The sequence below is a fragment of the Penaeus vannamei genome, chromosome 18 (genome assembly GCF_042767895.1).
Source record: "Penaeus vannamei isolate JL-2024 chromosome 18, ASM4276789v1, whole genome shotgun sequence".
Lineage (NCBI taxonomy): Eukaryota > Metazoa > Arthropoda > Malacostraca > Decapoda > Penaeidae > Penaeus > Penaeus vannamei.
Window position 1 is genome coordinate 25,479,536 of NC_091566.1, and position 27,500 is coordinate 25,507,035.

A 27,500-nucleotide genomic window follows, 5' to 3' on the forward strand; every position below is an offset into this window, starting at 1 on the left:
TACTTGAATTCTGCTCTGATTCACATTATAGATGATTTCTTTCATGAACTAATAAGTTAAAAAAAAGAAAAAGAAAAGAAAAATATAATCCAGTGTCACACTGCATGTTACAAAACATGTTTTGAAACTAGGTAGCCTGGGCTGGGGAATGTGATTGCAATGAACCAAGACAATAAGATGTTAACTGGAGGTGGCCTAAGAAACCAAGGCTGATATTGATTAGTCTAACATAAGTTTAAGAAATATGTTTTCAGAGCTGTAAACTATCAAGAAATATAGGGCTGATTATTTAATATTCCTTGATATTGTAGAATTTTCAACTGAATCAACCTCTGTCATTGACTTCCCCTCCATACAAATATTTACAAATACGTCATCTGTCACTTCACCAAGTGAAAATATACCTGATTATTTCTTCTTCTTAATCAAGGTAAGGATGCATTTGGGCAATTCCATGGTGATGTTACATTTAGAGGGTTGGAAGTTATTTCAGTTGCCCTTATTACTAGAGTATTACCTCCTGGCACTTGATACTGTGTTATAGGCTTGCTTATGCCACTGGTATTCTCATACCAAGAGGAAATATTCTCAGCTTGACAAACAGCTTAAGTGTAATCAAAAACATATATGTGACGGACGTTACATCAAATGGACATAGGCAAATACTAAGTAACTTTATTTGCGAATTGTCTGGAACCTTGATGCTATACATCTAACTCAAGTTGGTCACAGAAAACTACAAATTGCAGTTAAGTGTCAAACCCAAAACCCTATGAAAATATATTACATAACTATGTGTGACGGATGTTATGTGATGGATGTTACAGTTTGTCCACTTGCAGAGTTCTTGAATTCAGTTTTTTTTATATATTGTGAGATGTATTGTTCAGCACATAGTACTTGCATATTAAATCACGTGAAAATGAAACAAAAAGCAAGATAATTTAAAAGTCTTGCAAGGCTAAAATTACAGTATTTTGGGGGTCTAAAGGCTTGAAAACATGTAAAATATATTTGAAGGCACATTTATAAAGAAAAATGATGGGTCTAATTCAGAACAACTTCTTTCTGGGAAGATATGGGTCTTGTGAATAAATTCCCACCATATATAGAATTAAACCGTGAATTCTATTTTTCCTTTCTTGTCCCTCCTGCTGTGGAATTGCCTATTTGGCAAATCAGTTGTTGCTCTTAGCCAATACTAACCAACCTTTTAAATACTTCTTGACTTGATTAAAAACCTGGTCATCTGTGGCAACACCATCACCCCTTATTGTCTAATATAGGCTTACTATAGCTGCTTTACAAAAGCTGATGGTGCTTGACATTTTTTTTCAACCCTTAAATAAACCTTCTATGAGACTAGGTACTGGTGCAAATAATGAATCAAACTAATGGTAAGTCATACAGAAGACCAGTAAAACTTGGCAAAATTTATAGCAACACTAGATATATTGGTTATAAAATACAAGTAGATTACTTTGTCCATTTCAGGTTAAAATTTCAAGCTAATCTAGTTTCTGTGGCCTTTCAGTCTGGCCATAAAGATCTTATGAGCACTTTCCACATTTTATGTCTAGTGTTGCTTCAAGCTTTCAAGGATGGATGTCTGACCAACCTTTGTCATAGACAGGGAGATGGAAAAAATCTCTGGTACAAGTATTAAGGCAGAAGTGAGGCTAGCAGGAACAGGTTTGCTAGCGAGGTCAATCAGGGTATATAATGCATGCATGAGGCATAAACGATTGGACAGCTGTGGAAGGAAACTGTTCTGCCTTGATTGGCAGAGAATGGTACTGTCAGAGTAAGGAGCAGCAGGGGAATCACAAAAAACTGATTCCACTTTACTTAGCTAAAGAGAGTACTCAAAAGATTTGTAGTGGTGGAAGTATTTGAAGTACAAGGACAGGAGGAAGAGGGAGTTGAGTGAGGTAGTACTGCTGGATGTTGGGCAATAAAGATAGAGTAGTAACAAAGGAGAAGGTTGAAAATTAAGGACCGTGGAGAATGGATTGATGGAGTGAAGGATGTTGGGAGAGAGGAATGTATGTTTTCTGAAAGTTGGGTAATGGGTGACTTGGGATAGACTAAGCTGACAGCAGATATCAAGGAGGGAATAGTAGTAGCAGTGTTCAGAGTCATGATCAAAGGAGAACCAGGGATTGGGAAACCAAATAGGTTAAAGTCTGTAGAGATAGTTCATAAAGGGGAATACTTCAATGGCCCTTATAAATGAACAAAATCATTATTGGCCATGGTAAGCCTGGAGTATGTGGGGAAGTGAGATGTTTCACCCTTTGGGGTCCCCATGAGGAGTTAGGGCTAGATAACTAAATCGGATTACTGTGCCCATGGTTCCCTTAGGCCAGGACTAATCCAAAGCCAATCATTTCCTTCCAACATAAACCTCATATCTTAGGAAGTGGAAAGAAGGGCCTCAAGTCTTTGTCTCCTAAGCCCCCATCACAACAACAACAGCAAGGGAATGGAGGAAATTAAACTGTTATTTCCATAGTAATGACAATTTAGTTTTTATAATTACACCATATATCATAATATGAAAATCAGATACAATCAAATAAAAGATGGATTTTGTCAAAATAATTTTCCCATTAGATTTAAACAAATAACTGTTTTCAACCCTGACAAGCTATGAACATATCTCCAGATTGACAAACATGGTATCAATGTATCTAACCGACGACTGCGTGTTATATTTTCGTCATTTAGTGGTGACTATAAAGCAGCTGCAGCATAAAGTATGTTATACCCTACTCTATTTCTTCAACTCTATAAGATGGCTGTGTTCATTTCCATCTATCTATGTGCGTCAGTCTCTTTCAACTCATACCAACTGCATTGTCATAGAGATTTAATTAGTTCATTTATTTTTACCAAATTTTCATCTCTAAATTTTAGTAGCAATTGTATATTGGTCCTGTGATGCTGTGTTACTGGTAGTATATGTAATCAGATGAGAATTATAACAACTTTCATCTATTGCTATATGCATTCCACTACTGTTCTGGCATGATGGATAGTAGCAAGCAGTCGCTTATGCAAGACACCGGTTCTTGGCTCACACTCTGATTGGGTCATGTATGAATATCAGGCAGTGGGTACTCGCTGTTATTTCTATTACCTATCAATAAGGAGTTCTACATTCAAAGATAACCGGTAGGGATGGGTTAAAAAGCAATGAGGTAATTTTACAGAAAAGGATAGCAATAAATGTTGCTGTGATATGCACCAAATACAATGCACTGATATTAATCAGTATAGGCAACACAGTTCTTGAGCTTAGGACCTCAACAGCCGGTAAGTATGCACCTTTGCTGTCTGGTGAAGGCTAATACTTATCTATCAATATACTTTGCAAGACTGAACTTAGATTGATTACAAATATGACAGAAAATTACAAGTTCTGGTATTTGTTACCGGAAGTGATGCACCCTCCAAAAACCAAGTCCCAAAACAAGGCTATCATGCGAACCTAAAAATCCAAACCTAATCTTTCCTACCTTCTATCTATTGCCTAAACCAAGGGGCAGGCCCCCTTACTTCACCTCTATTAGTATTTTTTGCCAACTTATAGAAAACAGACTTATAGAAATTGCAACATTACTCTGGCTGTGTTAGGGCATTGTGGACTTAGCCTCTGAGCAGTGATACGCAACAGATATTTTCCATCATTTCGCTATAAATATGAGGGTGCTGAAGATATATCTGAGTTATTGGTGACTATTTCTTATGCTCCATAAGATGGCAGTACCCTTTTCCCTCTATCCTTATGCATCACTCTCGGTGACATTATCCCAAGTTCTTGCTTGCTAGAATAATCATTTTTTTTTTGCTTTTGTCAGTATGCAGAAAGCACGAATGCTACGGTCATTGCTTGATTCTCTGCAGGGTGATGTACATTCTTACGGTATCTTAAAAAAATATATGTTGTTTCTCGTGCTCTGTATAGGGCTTATCGTAGTTTAACATCATCTCTGCACAATTCTGTTTACAGATTAAACATACTTTTGTGCAAAATTACCAAAACACTTCCCTAAGATTCCCTTTCGCAAATTAATACAAGATCAATTTATGGTTTTCCTCCTTCTGATTTACTTATTTTCGGGATAAATCATTTCTAATACGTAAATATAATATGGTTAATTGTAAAAGCTATTCAGGAGAGATACAGTAACAGAAAACTTGTCAAACTGTTATTAACATTTAACTTCATCCAAGAGTGACTGAGCTCCCTTCCACACAAAACATCTTTTACTCCATACCAATTAACCAAAACTAAAAGATAGGCAATCACACTTATTAAACACGCACTCGTACACAAATCCAGCAAATGAACGGCACAAATAGGGTCCTAATTACCCGTGTAGAGGAGAGAGAAGAGGGAGAGCCACCTGACAGTCTGAACTTCCATCTTGACTGAGGCAGAATCAATACAAAATCATAGAAAACGTATATTTTGCCTCTTTCCTCTCGTATTTCTTGTTGTTTTAGGACTTCAAAAGAAAGATTGATTTTTTTCGGTGTTGATAAGTGAAATTAGAGAAGAGGAAAGGATATTTTAGAGCGATTTTAAGCGATTTTGTGGATATTCCCGTTTTCTCCCATCATGTGACAGGTCGGTTTTCCACTTCTAATTTCGGATTTTTTTCTCTCCGGGGATGGGTCTTTGGTGTATCTACCATTACCATAGAATCCATTCAAAGCCGAATAAGAAGAAAATCCACAAAATTAAACTCGAAATACTTTTATTTTATAGAATTAAACCCCGAAATAAACCCCACCTGGCAACTGCATCCATCACATGACTCCAAATAAACTGAAAGAAAATTCACAAATCTCCTCCAATTAATCCCAAAATACCCATAAGAAGGCGAGAAACGAGAAAGAAAAATAAACGAAGTAATATTATCCTAAAATCCCTCTTCTTCAGAAAAATAAATAGGAAAAAAATAAAAGAAATAGGAAAAGCGAGCGTGCCATATTGACAAGGGTGAAGGGAGGAGAAGCATCACTTATTTCATGATTTTTCTCCCTTTTTTCACCCTTTTTCACACTCCGCGGGGAACTCCCTAGGTGAGAGAGGGTGAGAGAAGTCTATTGGTACAGGTGTAGGCATAGGAAATAAGGAAATAAGGGAGAGTTGTGGTTTGAATACAAGGTTTTGCAGGGGATTCCTAGAGATCGTGTTGGTATTCAGATATATATTTTTTTAGATTTTTGTTTTTCGGGTTGATCTCTAGTTTGAATTAGGGTGTCATATGGTGGAAAAGGTCGGATTTAGTGTATATTTTGTTCTTACTTAGATTTGTATTAAATGCACGCATAGGTAATATTAAAATGAGAATGTGATTTTCTCTCTCAATCAACACTTGTTTACTTTAGTATTTCCCATTTATTTCCCTTGTTTGTATTTGTTAATTTTCATTTGCTCTTGTTTTAACGTGTGCTTTAATTTATTCTTAACGGCATTAGTCAAAAACTTAGAGGAATTACCTTTAATAGGAGACTGAAATCCAAAACACAAACTATTGCAGAATGTTCATGTATTCCTTTATTTTGTTATTTTTTAAAATTTACTGATTGAATTCATTGGATCTATAAGACAAAAGATAAAGTATGAACAGTGCTTTAATGGTATACTTACTTAGAAAAAGCAAGTTATTCATAAAAAGGTTGATAAAGACTTCTTGAGAATTTTCATCCAATGAATTTTCATGATAAAATTCTTTTGATTAGATGATTATGAGAAAGTATATCAGAAAGAATACATTCATGATTTGTACTAAATCCAGGATTTGTTTACCTTTTTTGCAGTGCTTGTTAAAGCTACATTGTAAAAAAAGTCTGTGTTTTATGTAATTAAACTTTTGTGAAAGGAATATTTTTGTTTTGAAGTCCTTCTATTTTCTTAAGCTACTTACAGAATCATAGGGAATGTTATTGAGATTATTTTTCTTATCTTTATGGAAGACATGGATAGTGTCTGTCTTATCAAATATAAAGAGAATCGTATAGCTTCATTGCAAAATTAATATTTTTCCACCAAAGATTATCAAAGTATGTTCCTTAGTATCATAGTACTGAATGATATTTTATTCACTGCCAATACCTTTTACACTAAAAAAGTGGAAATGTAGAAAGTTAGAATGGCCAACATTTTAAGGTATTAAATCAGTATCACAGATTTATCATTTAGTTCAGCTGTACCTGTATTTGAAACCATATAGGATATGTAAAATGATGGCTGAGAAAAAAGGAATGGTCAGTAATATATGTAAGTGCAAATTGATGAAAAATTATAGTTGCCAGCATTTTGCAAAGATGAGATGATGAAGCATTAATGTAAAATGTTTTCTTTTTATGATTTTCATATCAATCTCAGTAATTTCACTTATCACTCCTTTCTGTTATTTTCATCATGCTTTTATATTCTGCTTCTGCATCTGCAAGTGCAATTTACTTATCATCATCTTTTCAAAGGGAAGCAAGGCTGTAATGGCAGCCCTGGAAAAGCTCGTCCGGGCCTTTGAGGCAGTAAAGCTGTCTCAGGGGAACCCAGCCAGTGGCGGGGGCTCGGTACCCGGTGGGAGCAGCCAGGGACTTGACCAGCGACCCCAGGAGCACACCAGCACCATGGCATCCTTGGCGTCTTCCCTCTCACAACAGAGTCAGGGGCTCCTCAGGTATGTGTAGTGCAGTGGTTCTACTTTTTTTTGTGCTGTAAATCTTTCATTAAAAAAGGAAGGAAATGATTAATTCTATTATTGTTATTGTTTTTCTTTAAGTATCTTCTAGTTTTGGCAAATCTGTGTATATACCTCAAATATAGGGAACCATTGTATGAGAATATGACACCAGTCATGGTTTATATTTCCAGTAAAAAAGACCAGGTATTGAGTACAAAGGAAAAAGCTGCCACCTGTACTGTCATAGCTGATGCTCTCGTAGGGGCTAAAAGCACAGATATTCAGAAGCTGTTGTCAGTGGGCATCGAGACTCTCCTTCTTCTCACAGCTGACACAGACCCTGATGTGCGGACAAATGCAAATGAGTCTCTCAACAGAGTCATCAGAGTGAGTAAATTGAGGTGTTTGATTTAGAATTGAGTAAGTGAGAGAAGTGAGAAAGGAGCCAATGAATCAATGAAAAAATGATGATTACTAAATGTGTGTGTGTGTGTGTGTGTGTGTGTGTGTGTGTGTGTGTGTGTGTGTGTGTGTGTGTGTGTGTGTGTGTGTGTGTCTGTCTGTCTGTCTGTCTGTCTGTCTGTCTGTCTGTCTGTCTGTCTGTCTGTCTGTCTGTCTGTCTGTCTGTCTGTCTGTCTGTCTGTCTGTCTGTCTGTCTGTCTGTCTGTCTGTCTGTCTGTCTGTCTGTCTGTCTGTCTGTCTGTGCACGTGTGTGTGTGTGCGTGCATGTGCGCATGCTCATGCGCTCTTAGAAACCAAGTATTTTTTAGTATAGGACTATCATAGCTTTCATTGTAAACAGTACATTACATATAGATCAGTTAAAATCAAGACACTTTTTATCTGTTGAATTTCTAATGCAAATTGAAATAAGATATAACCATATCTTCCAGAGCTGTTTGAACTTTTATCTTTCAGTGATAAATTATGCATTTTTGAAGTAAATCTAGATTTTTCTGAAAAAATTACCGTCTGTTGGTTAAGATGATATGTGGGCATTCATTTTGTCAAAACTAGCCTTGCATGTGGCAGTTGTTGAAACACCTCAGGGATAAGATTTTTGGTTGGAGACTATAGGTTGCAGTGAGGATTATCTATAGATAGTGTACCCAGAAAATTTATCATCCAATAAGGATTCAGTTCAAGCTATACCTGGCCATGAACAGAGAGGCATGAAGTCAACCATGATTGCAGTGCACAGTGGGCAGTGGGGAAGAGTAATTTGTTACCCAAAACACATCGGTTTACTCTAAAATGTTTTGCATGAAGAGCATAATCTCAGATTTGTGTCCCTAATATAAATGAATGATTTTCCACAGGTTTTCCAAACCTGTTTGATGGGGAGGTGATTGCTAATATAGAAATTACTGGTTTACAGTGTAAAAGACTAGGATTTGTTCACGTTGTCTTAAATCAGAAATTTATTAGAATTTGTACAAGTAATATTTAATGAAAGTAATTAAGATTGTTTTTTTTTATTTGAGTAGAAAAAGGATGCAAATGTGTGCATATATACATATATTTATATATATATATACCTAATATATATATAACTAATATATATATATATATATATATATATATATATATATATATATATACATATATATATATGTATATATATATATACATTCATATTTATCTATCTATCTATTTATCTGTCTATCTATCAATCTATCTATCTATCTATCTATCTATCTATCTATCTATCTATCTATCTATCTATCTATCTATCTATCTATCTATCTATCTATCTATCTATCTATCTATCTATCTATCTATCTATCTATCTATCTATCTATCTATCTATCTATCTATCTATCTATCTATCTATCTATCTATCTATCTATCTATCTATCTATCTATCTATCTATCTATCTATCTATCTATCTATCTATCTATCTATCTATCTATCTATCTATATGTATATATATATATGCATGTATGTATATGTATACGTTTATTATCATTTGTGTTGTATATACTTGGTACTTTATCATAGGAAAATTATTAGAATTTTTCACTACACCAGAGCCTCTCAGAGACACAGCTTGGTAAGATCCAGGTTGAGCTATACAAGGAAATAAAAAAGAATGGATCCGTAAAAAGTCTAAGGGCAGCACTGACAAGATTCGCCGCTCTGTGTCATCATATCAGGTATGATGTACATGTATTTTTTGTCATATATGTTGAAGAGGATCTAGTACTAAGTGTTTTGTTTGAGGTAGTTGGTACAGTACTACTGTTGTGAATTAACCTTTTTGAGGATATCCACCAAAAAAAAGTAAAGTCCCAACAGAAGTGTTATAATTTTTGCACATTTTCCAGACCTCAGAAAGGCAGAGCATATGTTCAAAACCTGTTACCGTACATCACAAGAATGGCCCGCAGAACAGAAGAGCCCCTGTTGGAGACACTGGCCAGCTCACTTGAGAAAATCATGCCAGTCTTAGGACACTTTACAAACGACAATGAGATCAAGAATCTTCTTAAGGCATTCTTGCACAACCTCAGCAGCACCTCGTCAGCCATTCGTCGCTCAGCAGTGACCTCTCTCATTGTGCTGTGCTGCCACTCGCGGAAGCCACCCATGTTCTTTGGTTGGCTGTTGAGTACAATCCTTCAAATCTTGGTACCTGTTCAAGATGACATCCCAACGAGCCAGGTTCTTGGATGCCTTCTCTGCATGCGATCACTCATGCCTCATATTTGGGAACAGTGCTCTCCCTCGCTCCCTTCAGAAGGGCAGCAGTCGCAGCACTCCACTCAGCCGCAGTCTTCAGATTATGCAATTTCATATGACCAAACACTTCAGGTAAATAAAGACAAAAATATTTTTTATGGGACTGTTACAAGAGGATATTTTGGGCCACAAGGAATTACAGGAGTTTAAGGTGTGCATGGTGCTAGAAAATATCATGATATACGTCATGTCACAAATCATTGAACTTTTGATAAATATATTGTTTCTTTTTTTGATGCATATATTAATTTTTTTTTCTTCTACTGCTAGTTGACTCTTTGTAAGAAAATAGGATGGTAAAGTTAAAAAAAATTTATATGATGATCATATCTTCCTTACAGGTGTATGAGCTTTGTTTGCATTATAGTTCCCACTCAGACCATAATATCATCACAGCAAGTCTTGAGGCTCTTCAGGTAAGAGCAACCTCCTAGAGGATTTTTTTTTGGTATTTTCATATGCTGTGTATCTATATACGTACCTCCTCAAAAGTATTAATAGAAACTTAAGAGGTGGTGGCACTTTTGATTCTTGTTTAAAAGTCTTTCTTCAGCAGAATGATGTTCTTTTCTTTTCAGACTTTGCTGCAGAACCCTCCTCTTGCTCTCCTGATGACTCTCACAGCACCAGAAGGCATCACAAGGTCGAGGATCTTTGCTGACCCACGAGCTAGTCAGCTATCTTCAAGGGCACCAAGTGAGTTTCCGGGAATTTATCCACTTAAACTGTGATTTTGGTACATTATACCAGAGTGCACTGTTATAGTACAGACTGTGTTTTCTTTTAAACCTATCATTCATCCTCTTTCTTACTGAAACAGTAGTTGATTTTCCTATTTTAGATAGTTCAAATGACATTGATAATCAGTGTACTTAGTTATTATATGATGATGAAAGAGAATGTTGAATTGTTTATTAAATGTATTATCTGCAATTCAATAAATTGTCTAATGTAAAGCAAAACTGCAATTTATTGTTACTTCAGAACTGCAATTGAAATTTTCCACAAAAGAACAAACAGTTAACTCTTTGGCTGCAGTTTAATGTACTGTTGTTTTTTTTTGTGAATTTTGTTGCACTCAGATGGATCCACAAATGCTGAGCCACCAATCTGTCAACTAGTAGACACTAATGACTGCCCCTGGTTTCCCCATACCTTTATTTTTGGCATTATGGTTATTATGATGGTAAAAGATAAACAAGAATATTTCCAAAAATCACAGAAAAGGGAAAACAGGTGCAATAGATAGACTAATAGTTGATGTTTTGGAGACAGCACTTGTGGAGCCCCATGGCTCTGTCTCCATGGTATCTGTACCCTGTTCTTTGGAGACAGCAACATTATAGCCAATTTCATGCCCAGTATGGTTCTACTAAATAAAACATGTTCTCCAGGTCAGATTAGTGTTGCTCCTTCATTATATGAAGAAGACAGTCTTCTGCTGGATCTGGAGGGAGGCAGTGGGAAGGTCAGCATAGATATTGACACACCAGATGGTAAGATAGACCTGGAGGAGGGACTCAAAGAGGAAGATGATAAAGGTGGAGGAGGAGGAGGGGGAGGAGGGGGAGGAGGAGAGGGAAGGCAAGAGTCATTGACAGAGGTTGATGCTGATGAGAATGATAGCAGCCTCTACTCCAGCATCGAGATTGGCAAAGTGTCAGGTGAGTTCATTTCAGTTAGAGCATTCCTGAATACTGTTGCTATTATGTTAGATGATTCCAGGATATTGAACATTGAAGGCCATTAAAAAAAGGAAAATTAGTAACAGCGTAAGCACACTGAAATAAATCGTTAACTCATTGATTTTTTAGGAGATGCTTCATTACTATTTGGAAGAGGAGAGATGGACCTTAACGGTGAAAAACGCAATGGAGATCGTGAGAAAAGGAAACACATTCAGCACATATCATCACATTCACATAACAAATCCCTTGATGACAAAGCTATGGGTACTGATAAAGTAAGTAAATGTGTTATAATAGAAAATAAATCAAGAAAGCTTTTATATAATCAGATTTCTTTCTTTTCTATGAGGAGTGTGTATGGTCATGTAAAATTTTCAAACAGTTTACAAGTTGAAGAAAAAATATGCGAATACTATAGTTCAGGATCCTCAAATCCTATATGTCTTTTGTTTTCATTTCATGAATGGCTATAAAATATGGTAAAATCTGCATGATCAGATCTGTGTACTAAAGTGAGTGAGTGGGAAAATTATCATGTGTGGTGAAAAGTAGGAGAGAAATGTGGTATGTGGCCTGAAAAGTTTAAGAATTACTGTTATAGATAGTAAATAAGAATCTATTTTTGTTGAAAGTGTATAGTAATGTTTGATATTATTACAGGCAGGAGGTGCCATTGGATCATTTCTAGATGAGAGTCTCCCCATTAGATACCTTGTGCGATACCTTTCCTCCTCATTCCTTCTCTCGGGTCATGTTGGGTCGCTAATACCTGACCAGATGGTCAGGGTGAGCATCAAAGTCCTGGCCCTCAACTGTGTAGGATTAGCTGTCACAGTTATGCCTTCCCTCATGGCTGAGCCTCTCTTTACTACAAGTGGAGGGGAAACTGGTGAGTATTGAATGTTTCTTTGAAAAGTATTTGAAAGATATATGCTGAAAACTTTTTTTTAATTGTACTCTATTCTTATTGGTTTAAATTTCAGAATAACTTCCATCATACAGCAGATTAGTAAGCTGAATTCATGGATAATTTTAGTCTCATTATTTACTCTTGTCATGTCACTAGACCACATTTTGAAAGGTAGATTTGGTAAGAATTTTCTGACCATGTGACAGTGTAGGCCAGTGTCTGTGTTTAATTGAAAGTTCTCTTTCTTACCAGAACTAGAGCAACATATCGATGACATCCTGAGGTTTCACAGACACTCAGATCCTCAGCTGGGAGCAAGTGTTGGCACAGTTGTTGGCCAGTACATCCGAGCCAGCCTCATCCATGGTTGTGGACAGTATAATGATCTTGGGAGACCTGGCTTGGCTTTGCCCTCATTGTTGGAGATATTGTGCAAGGTGTGTATATTTACAGGATATTTACATATGACAGTCAATATATAACCTCTGTAATGATTATTTTTTCATTTTTATCTTACTCATCATGTTTATGAATAAAAAGATATTATTTGTTTTACTGATTAATGAACTTCTTTTATAGTTACTAGGTAGTGAATCTAGTGTGACATCACGAGGAGCTGTCAGTGGTCTAGGGTTGTGCCTTGGAGAACTTTTGCACTCCTGGCATGCTGGGGTAGTTCTTGCCGTCCTCCCACATCTTGTCAATACTGGCTCAAATTTATATTGGTTAGTCAAGGTAAGGAAACGTAGATTTATTTCTTTAGTGTAACGTAATATTGGCTACAGGTATGAGTTATATTTAGATACCACACTATTTATTCAACTTTAACCCATTTACGACGGGTGACCCATATATGAGACACTCAGAAAATTAAACATTGCCGGGCGTCCCGCCAGTGTGATGTTGGATCTGTTTGATACTCACTATGTTTCATTCATGAAATGATAGAGGCAGGAAAACATGACGTTGTGATTGGCTGAGGGAGAGGAGGGCCCATGAGAGGACTTATTTTTGGACAAGCCATCCTTAACTTGTAATACAAAGTAATCAAAACTTGCTTTGTATATTGTAGAAGTAATTGTAAGTGAAATTCATGTTTTTGTATTAATGAAGTGCCATAAAGTTGAAATGGTTTCTTTCATCACAGGTTGAATTGTGTGACCTGCTGGCAGGACTTCCATTAAGCTACATAGATCATGTTGAAAGCAGCAGTACATACACAAGTGCAGGTGGTGCTGTTGCAATGATGTCTTCGTTGAGGCAGTCAGACAGGTTCTCGCATCGTGTTTTGACAGCAGTTTTAATTCCCTTGCTGGCAGATCAAGACCCTAGAGTTCGCACAGCTGCAGGAACCGCATGCATGAAGTTAGTACTTAAATCTGAGACATTTCAACTGCCCTTGAAGAAAAAATCCTCTGAAATTGTACTATGTTATAAACTCTCATTATTGGTCTCTAAAAAGGCACGTTACTTGAAACAAGTAGACTTTCTAGTGCTCATCAAACCTCTTCTTCGCCTCTTTCAGACTGGTTCCAGAATTAATGAGCAGTGGTAATCTCATCCAGAAAGTGGCATCCAATCTAGTACGTCCGGGACGCCTCAAAGGAAAGATGGATGACTCACAGTCTCTCCATCATTTGTCTTACAGAGGTCTGCCTTGCCTCCCTGTTCCACCCATGCATAGACTGTTCCCTGAGAGTAGACCACATATAACTGACAGGTAAGAACTGTTGCAGTTAAGTCCATCTCTTTACTCATATATGTATATAGTTATTTGGAGAACAGACTGTAAAGTTGCCAAAAGATATATGAAATAACTATATTTCTGTTTTACAGTGCCAGATGTCATCAGTCTTTTGGAATCTCCTTAGACTTGAAAAATGTAGGAGTTTCACAGAGCCTTTCTCGCCTCATTTATGCCTTAACAACTCATCTGATGAACATGAACAACAAGTTCCTCATGGTAAGTATAGAGATCTATTAATACTTTTTTTTTATGTTTTATGCTCATTGTCTCTGACAATAACCTAGATCTCATTATGAAATTTTTAGTCTTGCATCTAGTCTAATGGTAATTGCTTTTTCATCAGCTTGGATGTTTAGAATCTCTGTCGTTGCTGAGTGAACACTATCCTCCAGTTTTGTATCCTGCTGCCTGGGGATGCCACATTCCTCAAATGCAAACAAGGTATTGTATTTGATTTTTTAAAACTGGTGCTGAAATTACAACATGAAAGTGGATATGCCTGTGACTACTAAGGCTGTTGAACTCTTAATTCAAAGGAGTGATTTGTTCTTGCTCTCATAGTTGCTTATGCACATATTTAGAGTTTCACCATTATAATTATAACATCTCTCCTCCAGTGACAGCAATATACACATTGGCTTAATCACACTGGTGCTCTCTCTGGCTGGTGAGGCACCACTGGCAGGAGACCTCAGTGTCCAACAGAACATACTCACTCTTGCCTCGAACATCCTCACTGGTAAGATGAATATATATGTATCTGAAAAGGAAAACAGCCCCACTAAGAAATGAAATTGAATTGTAACTTTTTGAACTCTTCACAACTCTCCAGATGAATAATGATCTGGAATGAATCCATTTAGGTTAATTATTCATCTGTTGAGGAACTTGTGAAGAGTTTGAAACATCACAATGGAGTTTAATTTCTTTTTGTGGCTGTTTTCCTTTTTAGGTTTGTGTACATGTTACTGTGTCTGTGTTTGTGTTCATTTATGTATCTGTACATGTATCTATGCCTAGGTAGGTGTGCTTGTGCTGTGCTGGTGTATGCTTATGTGTATACATGTCTATGTTTATATAAGTTTATTTGTAATATATGTATGTGTATTTATTTAATGCACAAAACATTTTCTGATATTTCATCCTTCCTCAGGAATTGCTGTTGAGTCTTTGAGACATGGAAGGGATGACATATCATCGTCTAAAGTGCCATGGTCGCTATTAGGATCCCAACAGGTAAGATTAATTTTATAGCCCGTATTCTAGAATTTGCAGTATTCATTCTATAGATTTTACACAACTTTCATTATATATGAAAATCTAAAACTACTAAATATGAAGGTTGAGAAGCTATACCAGTTACATCGTACAGCAAAACCATGTCAACTAACACAGTACAACCTATTTTGGGGTTACAGATGTCAACAGTGGTGGAGGCAGTTGTCCAGCACATCTTGCGAGTACTGTGTGTCTATACCCATGTCTTGGAGGAGATCACACCTGGCTCTCGACCTCAACTGGCCCCTCTGAATCCACAGACTGCTATATCTCCAATAAAGGTAAAAAGCACTTGTCACTGCACTTCCATGAAATTGTGTGGGAAATCAGGAACAGAATGTTTTTTATGAGTGATTTTAAATAAAGCTGCAGTTTAGACTAGAATTATATTTTTGGGTAGTAAGAAGACTTCATAACCCAGGTTAAATTATTGTATTAATAACTCCAGCAAGTTGTAATGACTGGTATTTGATGGGTAGTCTTATAATTCTGGTGTTATTCTAACCACAGAGAAGAACAAGAGCAGAAACCACGGGTGATAAAAATCGTACACACTCTCCAAGCAAAGGAGACAAAGGGGGTAAGTGTTGCCTAACAATTTCAATGAAGTGTATTAAAATGAACAGCATGTCTACTGGTATTTTGTACAACCCAAAGAAAAACTGATCTTCAAAGAGTAGGTGGCATAGATAGTAGTATAAAAAGTAGACCTTGGCTTCTTATATTAAATGTGTCATGGTATGTTACCAATGCTATGTCATGTCAATCTGTTTTATTGTTAGTATATCTTTTTTCTTTAATCCTCATCCTCCTTTTATATTCTTTCTCCATCACCAATGGTGTCTCGCTCATTCTCTTCCATCCATCTTCTTTTCCTTCATTTTTTTTTGTCCTCAATTACTTTTTTTTGTTCATCTTCTGTTATGTTATATGCTAGTTTAATGTCCCACATATTTTTTTCTTATAGAAATGATATACATTAAAGTTATTTCAAGTCCCACTCACATTTTTGTAGTTGTAAATTAATCTCACATTAACTAAGGAATTATCTCTCTCCATCAGACAATGAGGAAAAGGAAAGAAAATCATCAAAGCCAGGAGCTATTGGGTCATTTTTCCATCTCCCAGAGTACATTAAGATGTATGATGTACTGAAAAATGCGTATGCCAATTATAAGGTAAGTGAGATCATCATTTCAGAATGACTGTGTTGTAATATGAAGAGATGTGCATAATTTTGTTTTGATTTTCTTATTCATTTTTTATTATTATTATTATTATTTAAGGTTATTTTTTTTATATCTAATAGATGTTTTAAGGAGAAAGAAAATAGTGAGCAGATATGAAATGATGGCTTGACATCCATACCACTACTGACTATACTTAATTTTTTTTTGACTGATAATGTTGCATCTCCCCCTTAGATCTCATTAGAAGAAAACACAATGGAGAAACTTTGCGGATTGTTACGTGTCACCTTGACAAGCCTGGGAAGGATACTAGAAGTCGCCTCCATGCTAGAGTTTGGGAGGCTTGCTGAAGAAATCCTGCAGTATTTGAAGGTGGTGACATCTCTCCTTCCCACACTAACTGTACAGTGTGGTCAGCAGGTGAGCTAAGTGTTGATTGAAAAATAGTAAAGTATTCTCTCCATTGAATTTATGACTGAACTAAAGAATGGCTAGCTTAGTTAATTCAAGTGTCAACATGTATATATATAGTTTTGTGCTGTCACTGTATGATATGAAAAGGCAGAAGTAATGCTTAGATTTCAATGGATTACTAAAATATATATTTTTTCACGTATTTCAGCTGTTAAAGTGCTTGTTTGGTTCAAATGTGATGGCACTCTTTGAGCACTTGGGTAGGAAGGGATCAGATCATCACTCAAGAGTGCCAACAGATTCTATGGGAACTGGTGGTGAGAGTGCTAATGAAGGACCAGAAATTATTAGTCTACATCAACGTTGCTTTACCCAGCCTTTGTCCCAGCTAGAAGATGACCTGACTGCCATGTCTGAGGCGCGGCAGGACAGTGAACCTATAAGGTGAGAATCTCTTGTCTTTTTGCATGTGACTTAATCTACTGTCATCATTTTCCTTTTGGTGGCCACGGGAAGTCTTAAAGAACAGTAGTTGGCAATCACAGAAATTTTCCTTGACTACCAATTTCTTTTAAATGTAAATCATTAAGATAATGATTGTATTCCTTTCCCTTTTCAGTTTCACACTTAATCAAAGAAAGGGAAGTTCTAGTCTCTTCAAGACCTTAGGAAGAGGAAATGACAAGTCATCTTTGAGTTCTTACATAAGGCTTTTTGAGCCACTAGTCATCAAAGCATTAAAGGTGAGCATTTATTTATTTTCATTTATTTATTTATTTCTATTCCAATGAAATGATTTGGTATGTTTGTTGTCATTTTACATCATATTTGTTTAGTTACCTAAGCAAATATGCACAAGATAACATTTATATTTTAATCTTCAGCTCTATACAGTGTCAAGTGATGTAATTATGCAACGGTCAGTGCTCCAGCTCCTAATCCACTTGGTGCAGATTCGGGTTAATTATTGTTTGCTGGACTCGGATCAGATATTTATAGGATATGTCATCAAGCAGTTTGAGTACATTGAGGAAGGACAGATCAAGTGAGTTTTAACTAGTCCAAATGAAATTTAATGATGAATTATTGTTTAATGTGGCTTACATGTGACTGTGAATGACAGTTGATGAAGCAACAAAGTTGATATATGTGAAAACTAATTTTTTCTCTTCACATAGGTCAGCAGAAGAGTTGATTCCTTCCATGTTCCGTTTTCTGGTGCTTTTGTCCTATGAACGACATCACAGCAAGAGCATCATTGGTGTTCCCAAGATTATGCAGTTATGTGATGGTCTTATGGCTAGTGGACAGCCTCCTCTCTCACACTGTAAGTGAAAATGATGAAATTCTAAATGCTGAACATTAAAAGTCAATAGAAAGTAAGGTGAAATTAGGGAAAATGCTAGACAGTTTAGTGCATTTAGACTTCCATAATGTTATGAATTAATTTAGCAAATGCCTCCCATTAGGTATACTAGCCTTACAGCCTCTGGTGGAAGACTTGTTTCTGGTCCGGAGCACTACAAGCACGACGGACCAGAGGGAGCTAGACACTCAGAGGGAGGTCTTATGCTCCATGCTGCTACGTTTGGCTCATTATCACCAGGTAAAATCTTTTTGGTTTGGAAATAATAGTGCTTGGTATAGTACTTGATGTTTTATACATTTTTCATGATGTGGAACAGGAAAGAAAAAAAGCTCCGTAAAGGTATATATATTTTCAGGTAATAGTTCCTTACGAATAGTGTCATAACTTGTGAATTTTGAAAGGTATTGCGCCTGATTTCGCTGGTGCTTGGAGCAACCATGGAGAGCAACAGGGAGCGCTGGAGGAAATTGTCTCGGCAAGTGATTGACACTCTTCTACCACTCCTCTCCAAGCTACAAGTTAATTTGGATTCAGAGGTAAGAAAGACCTTTATTGTATCTGATAGTAGAAAATGAATAGTGATAGTAATAATAATAATTATTATTAAGATTATGATGATAAAAGATTAGCATTCTTGAGTAATATGTTTAAACACTGATAATGATTGCTGATAAGAATTTATTATTTTGCATAATGAAAAGGTTATACAGAAAGATACTATTATTTTTAGAATATATATATTATATAAGATATGACTTTCAACCATTACATATCTGCTTTGTCACAGGATTCTCTAGCTGCTGTGGAAGAAGTCATGAATGGTGTCTGTCCCAGTGTCTACCGGCCAGTCGACTGTGTACTCAAGGCTCTCTTCACTTCGCCTTGTGAACTGGTAGAATGATTAACTTGATATTAAGATAAATTTTTCTTTCTCTTTCTGCTCCCTCTCCCCTACTACCCAACTAGAATTTATTTGTCTTTCACAAACTTTCCTCTGTCTGACATGATCTTTGCTTATATTAATTTAAATTTTTCATGTTTATTATAGATATGACTAATTACATCAGACTGCAAGTAGAGCCTTAACATTTGCATCCCATCCTCAGGAGAGCACAGTGGGTGTTGAACGCTGGGTGGGCAGCGTTCTGTTGCTGCTGCGGAGCCTTATCACCCATTCCACCCCAGAGTTGGTCCTTGCACGCCTTGAAGAGTTGGGGCTGAGTATGGACTATGTGCACAGCGATGTAACATCTGACACCTCTCCAGGACCTACACCAAGTGGATCAGAGGCTCTCTCTCCACAGGTCGGAGACCATGCCTCAGGCTTTAGAGATCCTCTGAATGTGACACAGCCAGAGACTCTTCCTCAAGTGGCAATGGCCAGGTATGATAAGACTGGTGAAGGGTTTAGAAGTGAATATTTTTTATTAGTTTTATTTATTTTTTTGTTTCTGATAATGCTGATAATTTTATAATACTCATCATTGGTATGATATTTGATTTTTTTAGCTTAATCATTATTACTAAGGTTATTCTTGTTAGTCTTTTGAAAGCTATTTCACTGATATAGGCATTTCTTGACCCTCTTCAAAACATTTATGTGCAACAGCCATATGAATTATTTTCATTTGGATTTTCTTCTCATTTTTTTTTTTTTTTTTATCTTACTCTAAAACTAGTTTTTAGTTTTACATTATGGATAAGCCTTTCAGAGTTCTTAATTCCCCACTCTCCAGATTTCTGCTTGAAGTGGTGCGAGTCAGTGTGAGTGAGATCAGAAGTGTGCGGTTGTCCCTGTTGAATAGTGGGCCTCCACCTGATGGAAAAGGTGGCCAACACACCCCCAGCTTATTGGTACATTTGTCCCACCACCTGCTTCTTACTCTCCTGCATCTCACTATTTCTGGTAGGTTTAAGGTCTGTCAAATAGTAAATATGTACATGGAATGGTATTGGGGGAATAACTTTCTATGTTTGTTTGTATTAAAATGCATTCTTTGTTATGCAGTATATATATTTTTGTATACTGATACTTATTTGCTGTTATTAAAAGAATTTTGAAACATGTTTTGAGATATTGCATCCCATTTGATCTGATTTTAGGTCAGTGGAGAGATGTTATCACCTCTCTGAAGGATATATGCAGTCGAGAGTCAGAGCTTATGGAAGAAATAAGTGAAGCTTTGCTCTCTGTATCTGGCTGGTATCCTCCTCTCACACTCTTATGGTGCAAACTGATGACTTGTTTAGACCTGACTTCACAAAACCTCTGGACACGTGTCTTAAGGACTTGCCAGCGGAAATCAGTTACGAGTATCAGGTATTAATTTACCAATCAGTGTTGCATTGTTTAAGAAAGAGAAGACTATTTTCTTAGTATATTATAAGTAGACTACACATATTTTGCTTACTAGATGTAAGCAAAATGTACTGAATGAGTTATTGTCCTTATTGCTGATGTGCTTGTATATTGCAATGTGTAATTCTTGTATTTTTCCTACTCCATGGTCTGAAAACACAGCAGCCCAGTGGTGAGTGAGGCTAGTGGACCCTCCAGCTGCCTTCCTCTGGAGTTCTTGAGAAGATGTGGATTACTTGTCTTCTCTGAGTTTGTTGTGAGTACAGCATTTAGCATGTTAACTGTGTATTCCATTTGACAGTAAATGTATGTATTGATAAGGATTTAAGTTAATTCCTAAACGATGGGCTTTGTGACATGTGGTTGACAGACTCCAGGATATGGCTGTAGCTGCTTTGATGGTCAGTGGGTATATTTGAACTAAAATCAAGTCAAACTAAAGATTTTGGTGTGAGAACTCTCATACAGTTGGCAGGATGTAGAAGCTGGGTTAGACTGAGTTAGGATTTGGGGATGATGGTGGGCGGGGATAAGTTTATGGGGAATGGACAGAAAGAACAAAACCTACTGTTGGTTGATCACAAGTCCATAGGGGTATCATGTTGATTGGGAGGATATTGTATATCGTATGCTTTATTGTGTATGAATTTTATATATGATATGCCTATACATGCCTTAGGAACTAAAGTTTGTGACATGTCAGATATGTGAAGAAGGTTAAAGTCACTACTGAATCAAGATTAATATTTCCTTTGTTCAGGTTCGACACATGCAGGAAGGAGAGTGGCTGACATGGTTGGTTGTACAACACATAAGTGATGTTGTTATCCTTCATAAAGAGCCACCAATTTCCACACTTATTCAATCCATACACTCATCACCTGCGGCCTCAGCGCTCCTTATTCAAGCCATCCATGCTCGTTGTGACCATGTGCAGAAGGTATTGGTCTCTGTAATACATATGTAATGTGCTGTTTTCATGCACTGTTTTCACAACTTGAGTTAGTTTTTGTGGATATAATTGGGTAGCTGTTCTTCTCCCATTTTTCTTTAGACTTTTCTTATTTATTTTAAATCAAATGTTTGTTTTTATCATTGTTTTCCAGGCAGAATATGGGGGCCACATTATATCATTGGTGTCAGGAGTGCACATATCACAGTCTGGTGCCCTTATAACTTTCCTGGTGGAGCGGCTCCTTGCCTCACCCTTTTTGGCTGTCACTCGTGCTGCTTGTTCCCTGGCAACCCAGCGCCTTCATCTTCTTCTAGCCATGCCCCCAGGCCAAGTCCTTGTTCAGCTGCCTCTAGAGGACCTAACAAAAATTCTGAATTATATGAAGGAAAACAAGCTGAACAAGAGGTAACACTTTATGTGAATTATATTTGTTTATTTTTTACTTTATTCTTTTTCTTGTTATGTGCAGGGGAATTATATCTGTTTTTTTCAGCAATGACATTTCAAGATTTCTCTGTTGATTACGTGAATGGAACTGATGATTTCACTGAGCTATGTAATTTTTTCATGTTTTCTTCAAGTACACAACACATTAAATAATTTTCTTATTCTTTCATTGATCTATTTTCCATGCTAAGCGACTTGTGACCTTAAACCAACAGGTATGGGCAGATGCATGGCTTGTTGCAGAGGTTGTTAGGACAGGTACATGGCATTGCTAGTTCTCCGTGCACTGAAGCAACTCCAATCAGCCCACCACTCCAAGGTCCTGCCAACACTCGACTAGATCTCAACTGGTACCTTCAGCTTGTTCGAAACAGGTAAAATGACAGTAGTTCTAAGTCAGCTAAATATGGGTCCCCTTCACAGTTTATTATTTTTGTTGATTAATAAGTGGGATTATTTGTCTTTTTATGGAAATGTGATAGTTGTAATTTCCTTCGTTATGAATCTATAACCCTCATCACATTTCTTGTAGGTGCACCCAGGGGGAAGGTGGAGGCCTAGAATGTGGGCAGTTGCTGAGTCAGCTGGAGTACAGTGAGATCATCAACATCATGTCCGGGAAGTCCTTCAACACGGCACTCCTGACCCACACTCTCAGGCTTGGACTCACCACCACTGTGCAGGTAGTTTGAAATGAAATGCTGGTGGCTGTAGTGTTTTTCATGTATTCTGCCCTGGGAAAAAGGATAAGTTTTGTGTTAGATTTCCTTCGGTATTTATTCCAACTGATAGAAAATACTTTATTTCAACAGGCAAATAGGGACTGGGGTGAGTGCAATAGCTCAGTGGAGACAGGAGACAGTGAGGAGTGCAGTAGCGGCAGTGGAACAGGAGAAGCACCACTCTACACTGCTAGCAAAGTGATTCTCCTGCAGCACCTAGCACAGGTGGCAGGTTCATTGCCAAGGCCACATCACACCTTCACCCCAGGTAATTCTTAGCAATGGTTCAGAAGCAGTGCAAAAGAATTGTGTGTAGTTTGCAGCACATAAAATATATATATATATATATATATATATATATATATATATATATATATATATATATATATATATATATATATATATATATATTATATATATATATATGTATATACAGTGAAGTTAAAAATAAAGAAAAAAAATATTTACATTATGTCATTTCAATTCTGTCCGGCTAGATCTTGCCTTTATAGTCTCAGAAAGAATGGTAGAGAGATTCAATTATCTGATACCACTTACTTATTTTCTGAACAGGTGGGGGTAACAAGTACAGTGAAAGGGTGTGCAAGCTTCTCTCTGGTGATGATGGTATTGGCAGTGTGGTGGATACTTTGGCACCGGCGCTGATCGAATACCTCACTGCCATGACCCGCCTTCCATGGGGTGCAGAAATCCCGCCAGATAGCTCTGAACACATCCTACGGTTTGCTCTCTTGGCCATGGAGGTAAGAGAGCTTATCCATGGTTTAGAATCAGATTTTTCTTCACATAATTAGTGTTGAGTATTACTAAAGCTATCAGAATCTCTGGAAAATGTAGGAATTAGGAGGAAATCTGTTGTTAGTTATTTGTTTTTATGTTCACATAATTTAAGTCATTCAGATAGTATGTCAAGTTAGTTAAGCATTGGTAGTTGTTGCACAGCAAATGTTGGAGATTCATTTTGTTTATTATCAGTACAAGGTATCATAATAGGAGGTTCACATGTTGATTTTGTATCTTTTGATCTTTACACTTATGCTATGTTATCACCAGGAGTTGTTATTAATAGTGTCTGGATGTAAATTTGAAAAGCATATTTGATATAAAGGTCAATGTAATTTACAAGTAGACAAATTTCAAGACATTAGAAATTTGTGTATATTTGATATTATGCTTTACTGTCACCGCTCCCAATGTTTTTTCTTTCAGTATCTGCATTGGCAAGTGTGGTTAGGAAGTGTTAGCATAGAAGTAGCGAGTCTGTGCCTATCATGTGTGGACACAGTTCTACGCACTGGGTCTTTGGCAAACCTGATGGGCCTCTCGGAGAGAATATCATATGTTTGCTCTATGGTAGCAGCTCTACATGCAGCAGCCTCACATCTTATCAAGCCTAGAGCTTTTCCAAGGTATTGATGGTTCCATGCTTATCAGTATAGATCTTTAGTGTGTGTATAAAATATTTCTTACAGAAAGCACAAGTTGAGCTCATGTTTTCTTTATTTTTGTTATTATGCTGAATTGCTAATGGAATTCCATTTTCACAGTTTGCCAAGTGCCCTCAGCCAGTGTTTGAATGATGGAGAGAGCAGTCCCTTGGTGGCTTGTCGCAGGCTGATGCAGCTGATATCCTGGTTGGAAGCTGGCAGTGCACGTGATTTACCAGCCTGTATAGCACAGCCAATTAAGTAAGTATTGTGGTTCTTGACTTGTAGATAATTAGATAGGTAATGTTGCTTCATTGTTAAGATTTTGCATACTCCTTTTCAAAACTACTGCATTGAGTATGGTTGAAGATAAATTGGTTTCAAGAACAAATCTTTTAAGAATACAGATATCCCAGTGTGAAAAACTCCAAAATTAGATTTAAGTGAATGTTCTCTTTACTACTTCAAATATGAACAAGACTGAAAATTATTTCAGAGGCATCATAATGGGTGTTGGCCGGATGCCAGTAGTGAATAGTGTTGTGAGAATACCTCCAGATGTGTGGACCCTTGGTTGGTCTCCACAGTTCTCAGGAGAAAACGGTACAACTTTACCACCAGTCCATAATGATCTCTTACAGGAGACAGATGTTTTGAAGCAGTTTGTATTCAGGTTAGTTGTCTTTACTTGTTTTCCTTCTTAGATGGAGAGTGTCTTGTATTTTAGAAATGTGTAAATTTTGTGGTATTATTTGTAATTTTTCTCAGAGAAAAGAGTAGATTTAATTAAATTGATCATGGAAATATTTAGCTGTGTTGGAAGACTTGAGTTACATATATGTGTTTATGATACTAATATTTTGGAAATATTGCAGACTGGAATTGTTTGGCTGGATTGGTCGACATCAGTTTGAAGAGACGTGGATGGCACTGTTATGTGTCCTGAACTCTACTCCTAGTGAAAACACACCTGCTGAAGAACTCCCCTTCATTAACTTGGTAAAGCAGAATTTCTCTTGTTTAACATTCTTGAAAAAAAAAAATTCATACACACGGGGCCCAGATAAAAGTTTGTCTTCGGAATTTGTTTGTCAAGACTCTTTTTCTCCATTCTACAGAGTTTATCACTGGCTGTAAGAGGGATTACTGCCCTACTGGTACAGACTCTGCTGCTCCCACTACCGGGCAATCCCCATAGCGGACACTTGTTGAATATCCCACGAGATAAGCCACCCCCTTACCTAACCTCTAAGTAAGTAGTAACATGTTATTTATTCCTGATACCAAAATTTTGTAATTTGTGTGTTGATGTACATTTATTTTCTGTATATACAGTATGAAACTTTTCTTTGTGTAACTTGAAATTCAATAGTAATGTGGAAAATGTGTGAATGAGATGAATATCTTGAAATTAATGTATATCTTCACAGTGCAAAAATGTTTTTGACAGGTTTTAATAGAAGTTAAGTATTTGATATATGTATTTCTAAGAGAAATATAATCAAAACTGGTCAAATACATCTCTTACACAATGAAGATATTCTTTCTCATTCATACCTTTTCTACAATATATATCTTATAATGTGGTTATTCTTATTATTAGGCTGTTATTTTGTACATTCATTTGATGAACTTGAAATCATTTTAGATCTGGAAGGAAGCTCCAAGAGATCATGTTCCGGCTCCATGAGAGGTTAAGAGAAGTTCATCATCTGATTAAGGGAGGGCCGAGGCAGACACCTAGTTACCAGCTGAGTCAGGTGTCAGTTGAATACCTGGTTACTGCTCTCAATAGCCATGCCGAGCCGCCAGACTCTCCTGAAACTGTGCTCCAAACAGGTGTGTTTCCTTGCCTCTTTTATGGGTCATGCATAGTCAGAAATGTACTTTTATATTTAGGCATTGAAAGTAACCGTATAGATGTGAAAGCTTTAGTGCTTTAATTGTCATGTGAAGGCATAAGAAGATTGAATCTTCAAGTAGTTGTGATTAGTTTGCTTAAATAGTTGAGTTGTCTGAGAGAATCCCCTCTGGTTTTGTTGGATAAAAATATTGCATGGAAATGTATGGTAAAGTGGTAAAGAAAATTAATGCTGTTAAAATTTTTCAGGGTGTTATGAATTTGAAGTTCGGGAACGGCAGCTAGCAAGCTGTGGTTTAGATGTACAGTCTTGTCTCCACACCCTGCATTACTTATACTCTTTATGGCTTCGACCACAAGTAAGTTACACAAACCTCGACAGGTTTTCAAGTTACTCAAAATAGATTCAAAAGTTTGATATTGTAGTGTGAAAGATTGGTAAGTTGTTGAAATTATTTAACTTTGGATATCATCCAGATATGAATACCTATTAAGTCTAAATATACTTTTATCTTACCACATAATGGGTTACTTTTTGTACTATAAAAGTTTTACAATTAGGTATTTGCCAAAAGTTCATTGCAGGGGAAACAGGGTTGAGCTACTTCGAAGAGAATGTTGGCATTTTAAATATATTTTCTTGTTTTGAAAATCAAGATTGTTTCTTTTGAGAACCCTCAAGTGACTTCCTTTTATTGTTGTAAATATACATGCAATAAAGGATCTGAATATTTACAGAGTGGTTTGTGTGCATCAGTGGTAGCTGAAGTAGTGAAGTCGGTGAGCTGCCTGTGTGATTTGTTCTGTTCAGCTGATCATCACCGTTGGGTCTTGGAGGCCTTGCTACCCCTGCATACTCTACACCCCATAGAAGATCACATCACACAGCAGTACATTATTCTTTCCACCTGTAAGGCCTTAGCCACTCTAAGATTAGCCAAACAGGTGAGACCAGTATTTGGTAACAAAGTCTCTTTAGTGATTTGATGAAGATCTTTGAACTTTATTACTCTTTTAAACTATGTATTATAATTGCTTTATTTATTCAGGAGGTGAGTTCATCGTTAAGTGAAGGTGTGGTGCACATTGTGGAGGGTGGACTGAAGAGTGGTCAGGTGTCTGTACGAACCTGTGCTGTTCAGGGCCTCCTCTACCTACTACAAGGTCCACCTGAAGAAAGTCCACCTTTAGTGATGCTTGCAGCAAATTACATCCTCAAGTACAATGATGGGTAAATTGAACACGTATACTTTTTGATGGCTAAACTTAAGTAGGGTATTCTTCCTTGATTTTTAGAATCATAAACATATGTATGAAAATGGAATGTTGGATATGCATATTATATTGAGATTGTAGTTTTGTTTTCAAAGATAGAATATGGCTATAGCAGTAGGCCATAACTTAGAGTTTGGATACATACAGCACATGGTCAAATATGTATATATTATTCTGAAGGTTGAACTTTAATATTTAGATTAGGAAAGAATAGAAAATGTGGAATTGAAGAATATAAATTGGAGTTGTGCATTACATTTTTCTTTTTTCTTTTTTTTTCTATCTTTTTAGTAAAAGTCGTGAGTGTGAGAGTCATGAGGTTGCTGTTTGGGAAGTGTGGGTCTACCTGGTTGAGCATTATGAAACCCTCCCTGACCCCACGCTTCC

At 36.8% G+C, this 27,500-nt stretch overlaps 2 protein-coding genes across 4 annotated transcripts in view; one reads left to right on the forward strand and one right to left on the reverse strand.

Moving 5' to 3' along the window:
• Positions 1-4,538, reverse strand: part of LOC113821020 (ATPase H(+)-transporting accessory protein 2) — a 13,449-nt gene extending 8,911 nt beyond the window's left edge. The window contains exon 1 of the mRNA XM_027373452.2: positions 4,381-4,538. Within this exon, the coding sequence (XP_027229253.1) occupies positions 4,381-4,432 (52 nt within the window). The 5' untranslated portion in view covers positions 4,433-4,538. The remainder of the gene's footprint in view (positions 1-4,380) is intronic.
• A 444-nt stretch (positions 4,539-4,982) lies between these two features.
• Positions 4,983-27,500, forward strand: part of htt (huntingtin) — a 23,504-nt gene continuing 986 nt past the window's right edge. The window contains exons 1-49 of one of the 3 annotated variants that reach the window (XM_070133039.1): positions 4,983-5,094; positions 6,502-6,704; positions 6,899-7,094; positions 8,740-8,864; positions 9,036-9,522; positions 9,792-9,866; positions 10,029-10,146; positions 10,845-11,114; positions 11,265-11,413; positions 11,799-12,027; positions 12,301-12,485; positions 12,628-12,783; positions 13,196-13,413; positions 13,574-13,768; positions 13,885-14,011; positions 14,139-14,236; positions 14,413-14,534; positions 14,949-15,031; positions 15,214-15,354; positions 15,584-15,653; positions 16,136-16,251; positions 16,498-16,683; positions 16,886-17,121; positions 17,297-17,420; positions 17,562-17,722; positions 17,856-18,004; positions 18,147-18,283; positions 18,448-18,582; positions 18,834-18,938; positions 19,153-19,430; positions 19,783-19,952; positions 20,150-20,366; positions 20,568-20,661; positions 21,166-21,345; positions 21,512-21,765; positions 22,023-22,181; positions 22,340-22,490; positions 22,620-22,797; positions 23,103-23,293; positions 23,760-23,959; positions 24,098-24,238; positions 24,474-24,650; positions 24,853-24,976; positions 25,096-25,229; positions 25,626-25,816; positions 26,088-26,197; positions 26,577-26,783; positions 26,888-27,069; positions 27,405-27,500. The exon at positions 27,405-27,500 is cut by the window's right edge and continues 986 nt beyond it. In XM_070133039.1, the coding sequence (XP_069989140.1) occupies positions 6,517-6,704; positions 6,899-7,094; positions 8,740-8,864; positions 9,036-9,522; positions 9,792-9,866; positions 10,029-10,146; positions 10,845-11,114; positions 11,265-11,413; positions 11,799-12,027; positions 12,301-12,485; positions 12,628-12,783; positions 13,196-13,413; positions 13,574-13,768; positions 13,885-14,011; positions 14,139-14,236; positions 14,413-14,534; positions 14,949-15,031; positions 15,214-15,354; positions 15,584-15,653; positions 16,136-16,251; positions 16,498-16,683; positions 16,886-17,121; positions 17,297-17,420; positions 17,562-17,722; positions 17,856-18,004; positions 18,147-18,283; positions 18,448-18,582; positions 18,834-18,938; positions 19,153-19,430; positions 19,783-19,952; positions 20,150-20,366; positions 20,568-20,661; positions 21,166-21,345; positions 21,512-21,765; positions 22,023-22,181; positions 22,340-22,490; positions 22,620-22,797; positions 23,103-23,293; positions 23,760-23,959; positions 24,098-24,238; positions 24,474-24,650; positions 24,853-24,976; positions 25,096-25,229; positions 25,626-25,816; positions 26,088-26,197; positions 26,577-26,783; positions 26,888-27,069; positions 27,405-27,500 (8,015 nt within the window). In that variant the 5' untranslated portion in view covers positions 4,983-5,094; positions 6,502-6,516. Of the gene's footprint in view, positions 5,105-6,501; positions 6,705-6,898; positions 7,095-8,739; positions 8,865-9,035; positions 9,523-9,791; positions 9,867-10,028; positions 10,147-10,844; positions 11,115-11,264; positions 11,414-11,798; positions 12,028-12,300; positions 12,486-12,627; positions 12,784-13,195; positions 13,414-13,573; positions 13,769-13,884; positions 14,012-14,138; positions 14,237-14,412; positions 14,535-14,948; positions 15,032-15,213; positions 15,355-15,583; positions 15,654-16,135; positions 16,252-16,497; positions 16,684-16,885; positions 17,122-17,296; positions 17,421-17,561; positions 17,723-17,855; positions 18,005-18,146; positions 18,284-18,447; positions 18,583-18,833; positions 18,939-19,152; positions 19,431-19,782; positions 19,953-20,149; positions 20,367-20,567; positions 20,662-21,165; positions 21,346-21,511; positions 21,766-22,022; positions 22,182-22,339; positions 22,491-22,619; positions 22,798-23,102; positions 23,294-23,759; positions 23,960-24,097; positions 24,239-24,473; positions 24,651-24,852; positions 24,977-25,095; positions 25,230-25,625; positions 25,817-26,087; positions 26,198-26,576; positions 26,784-26,887; positions 27,070-27,404 lie in introns of all 3 variants that reach the window. The other 2 variants (XM_070133041.1, XM_070133040.1) reach the window with 2 other exon arrangements.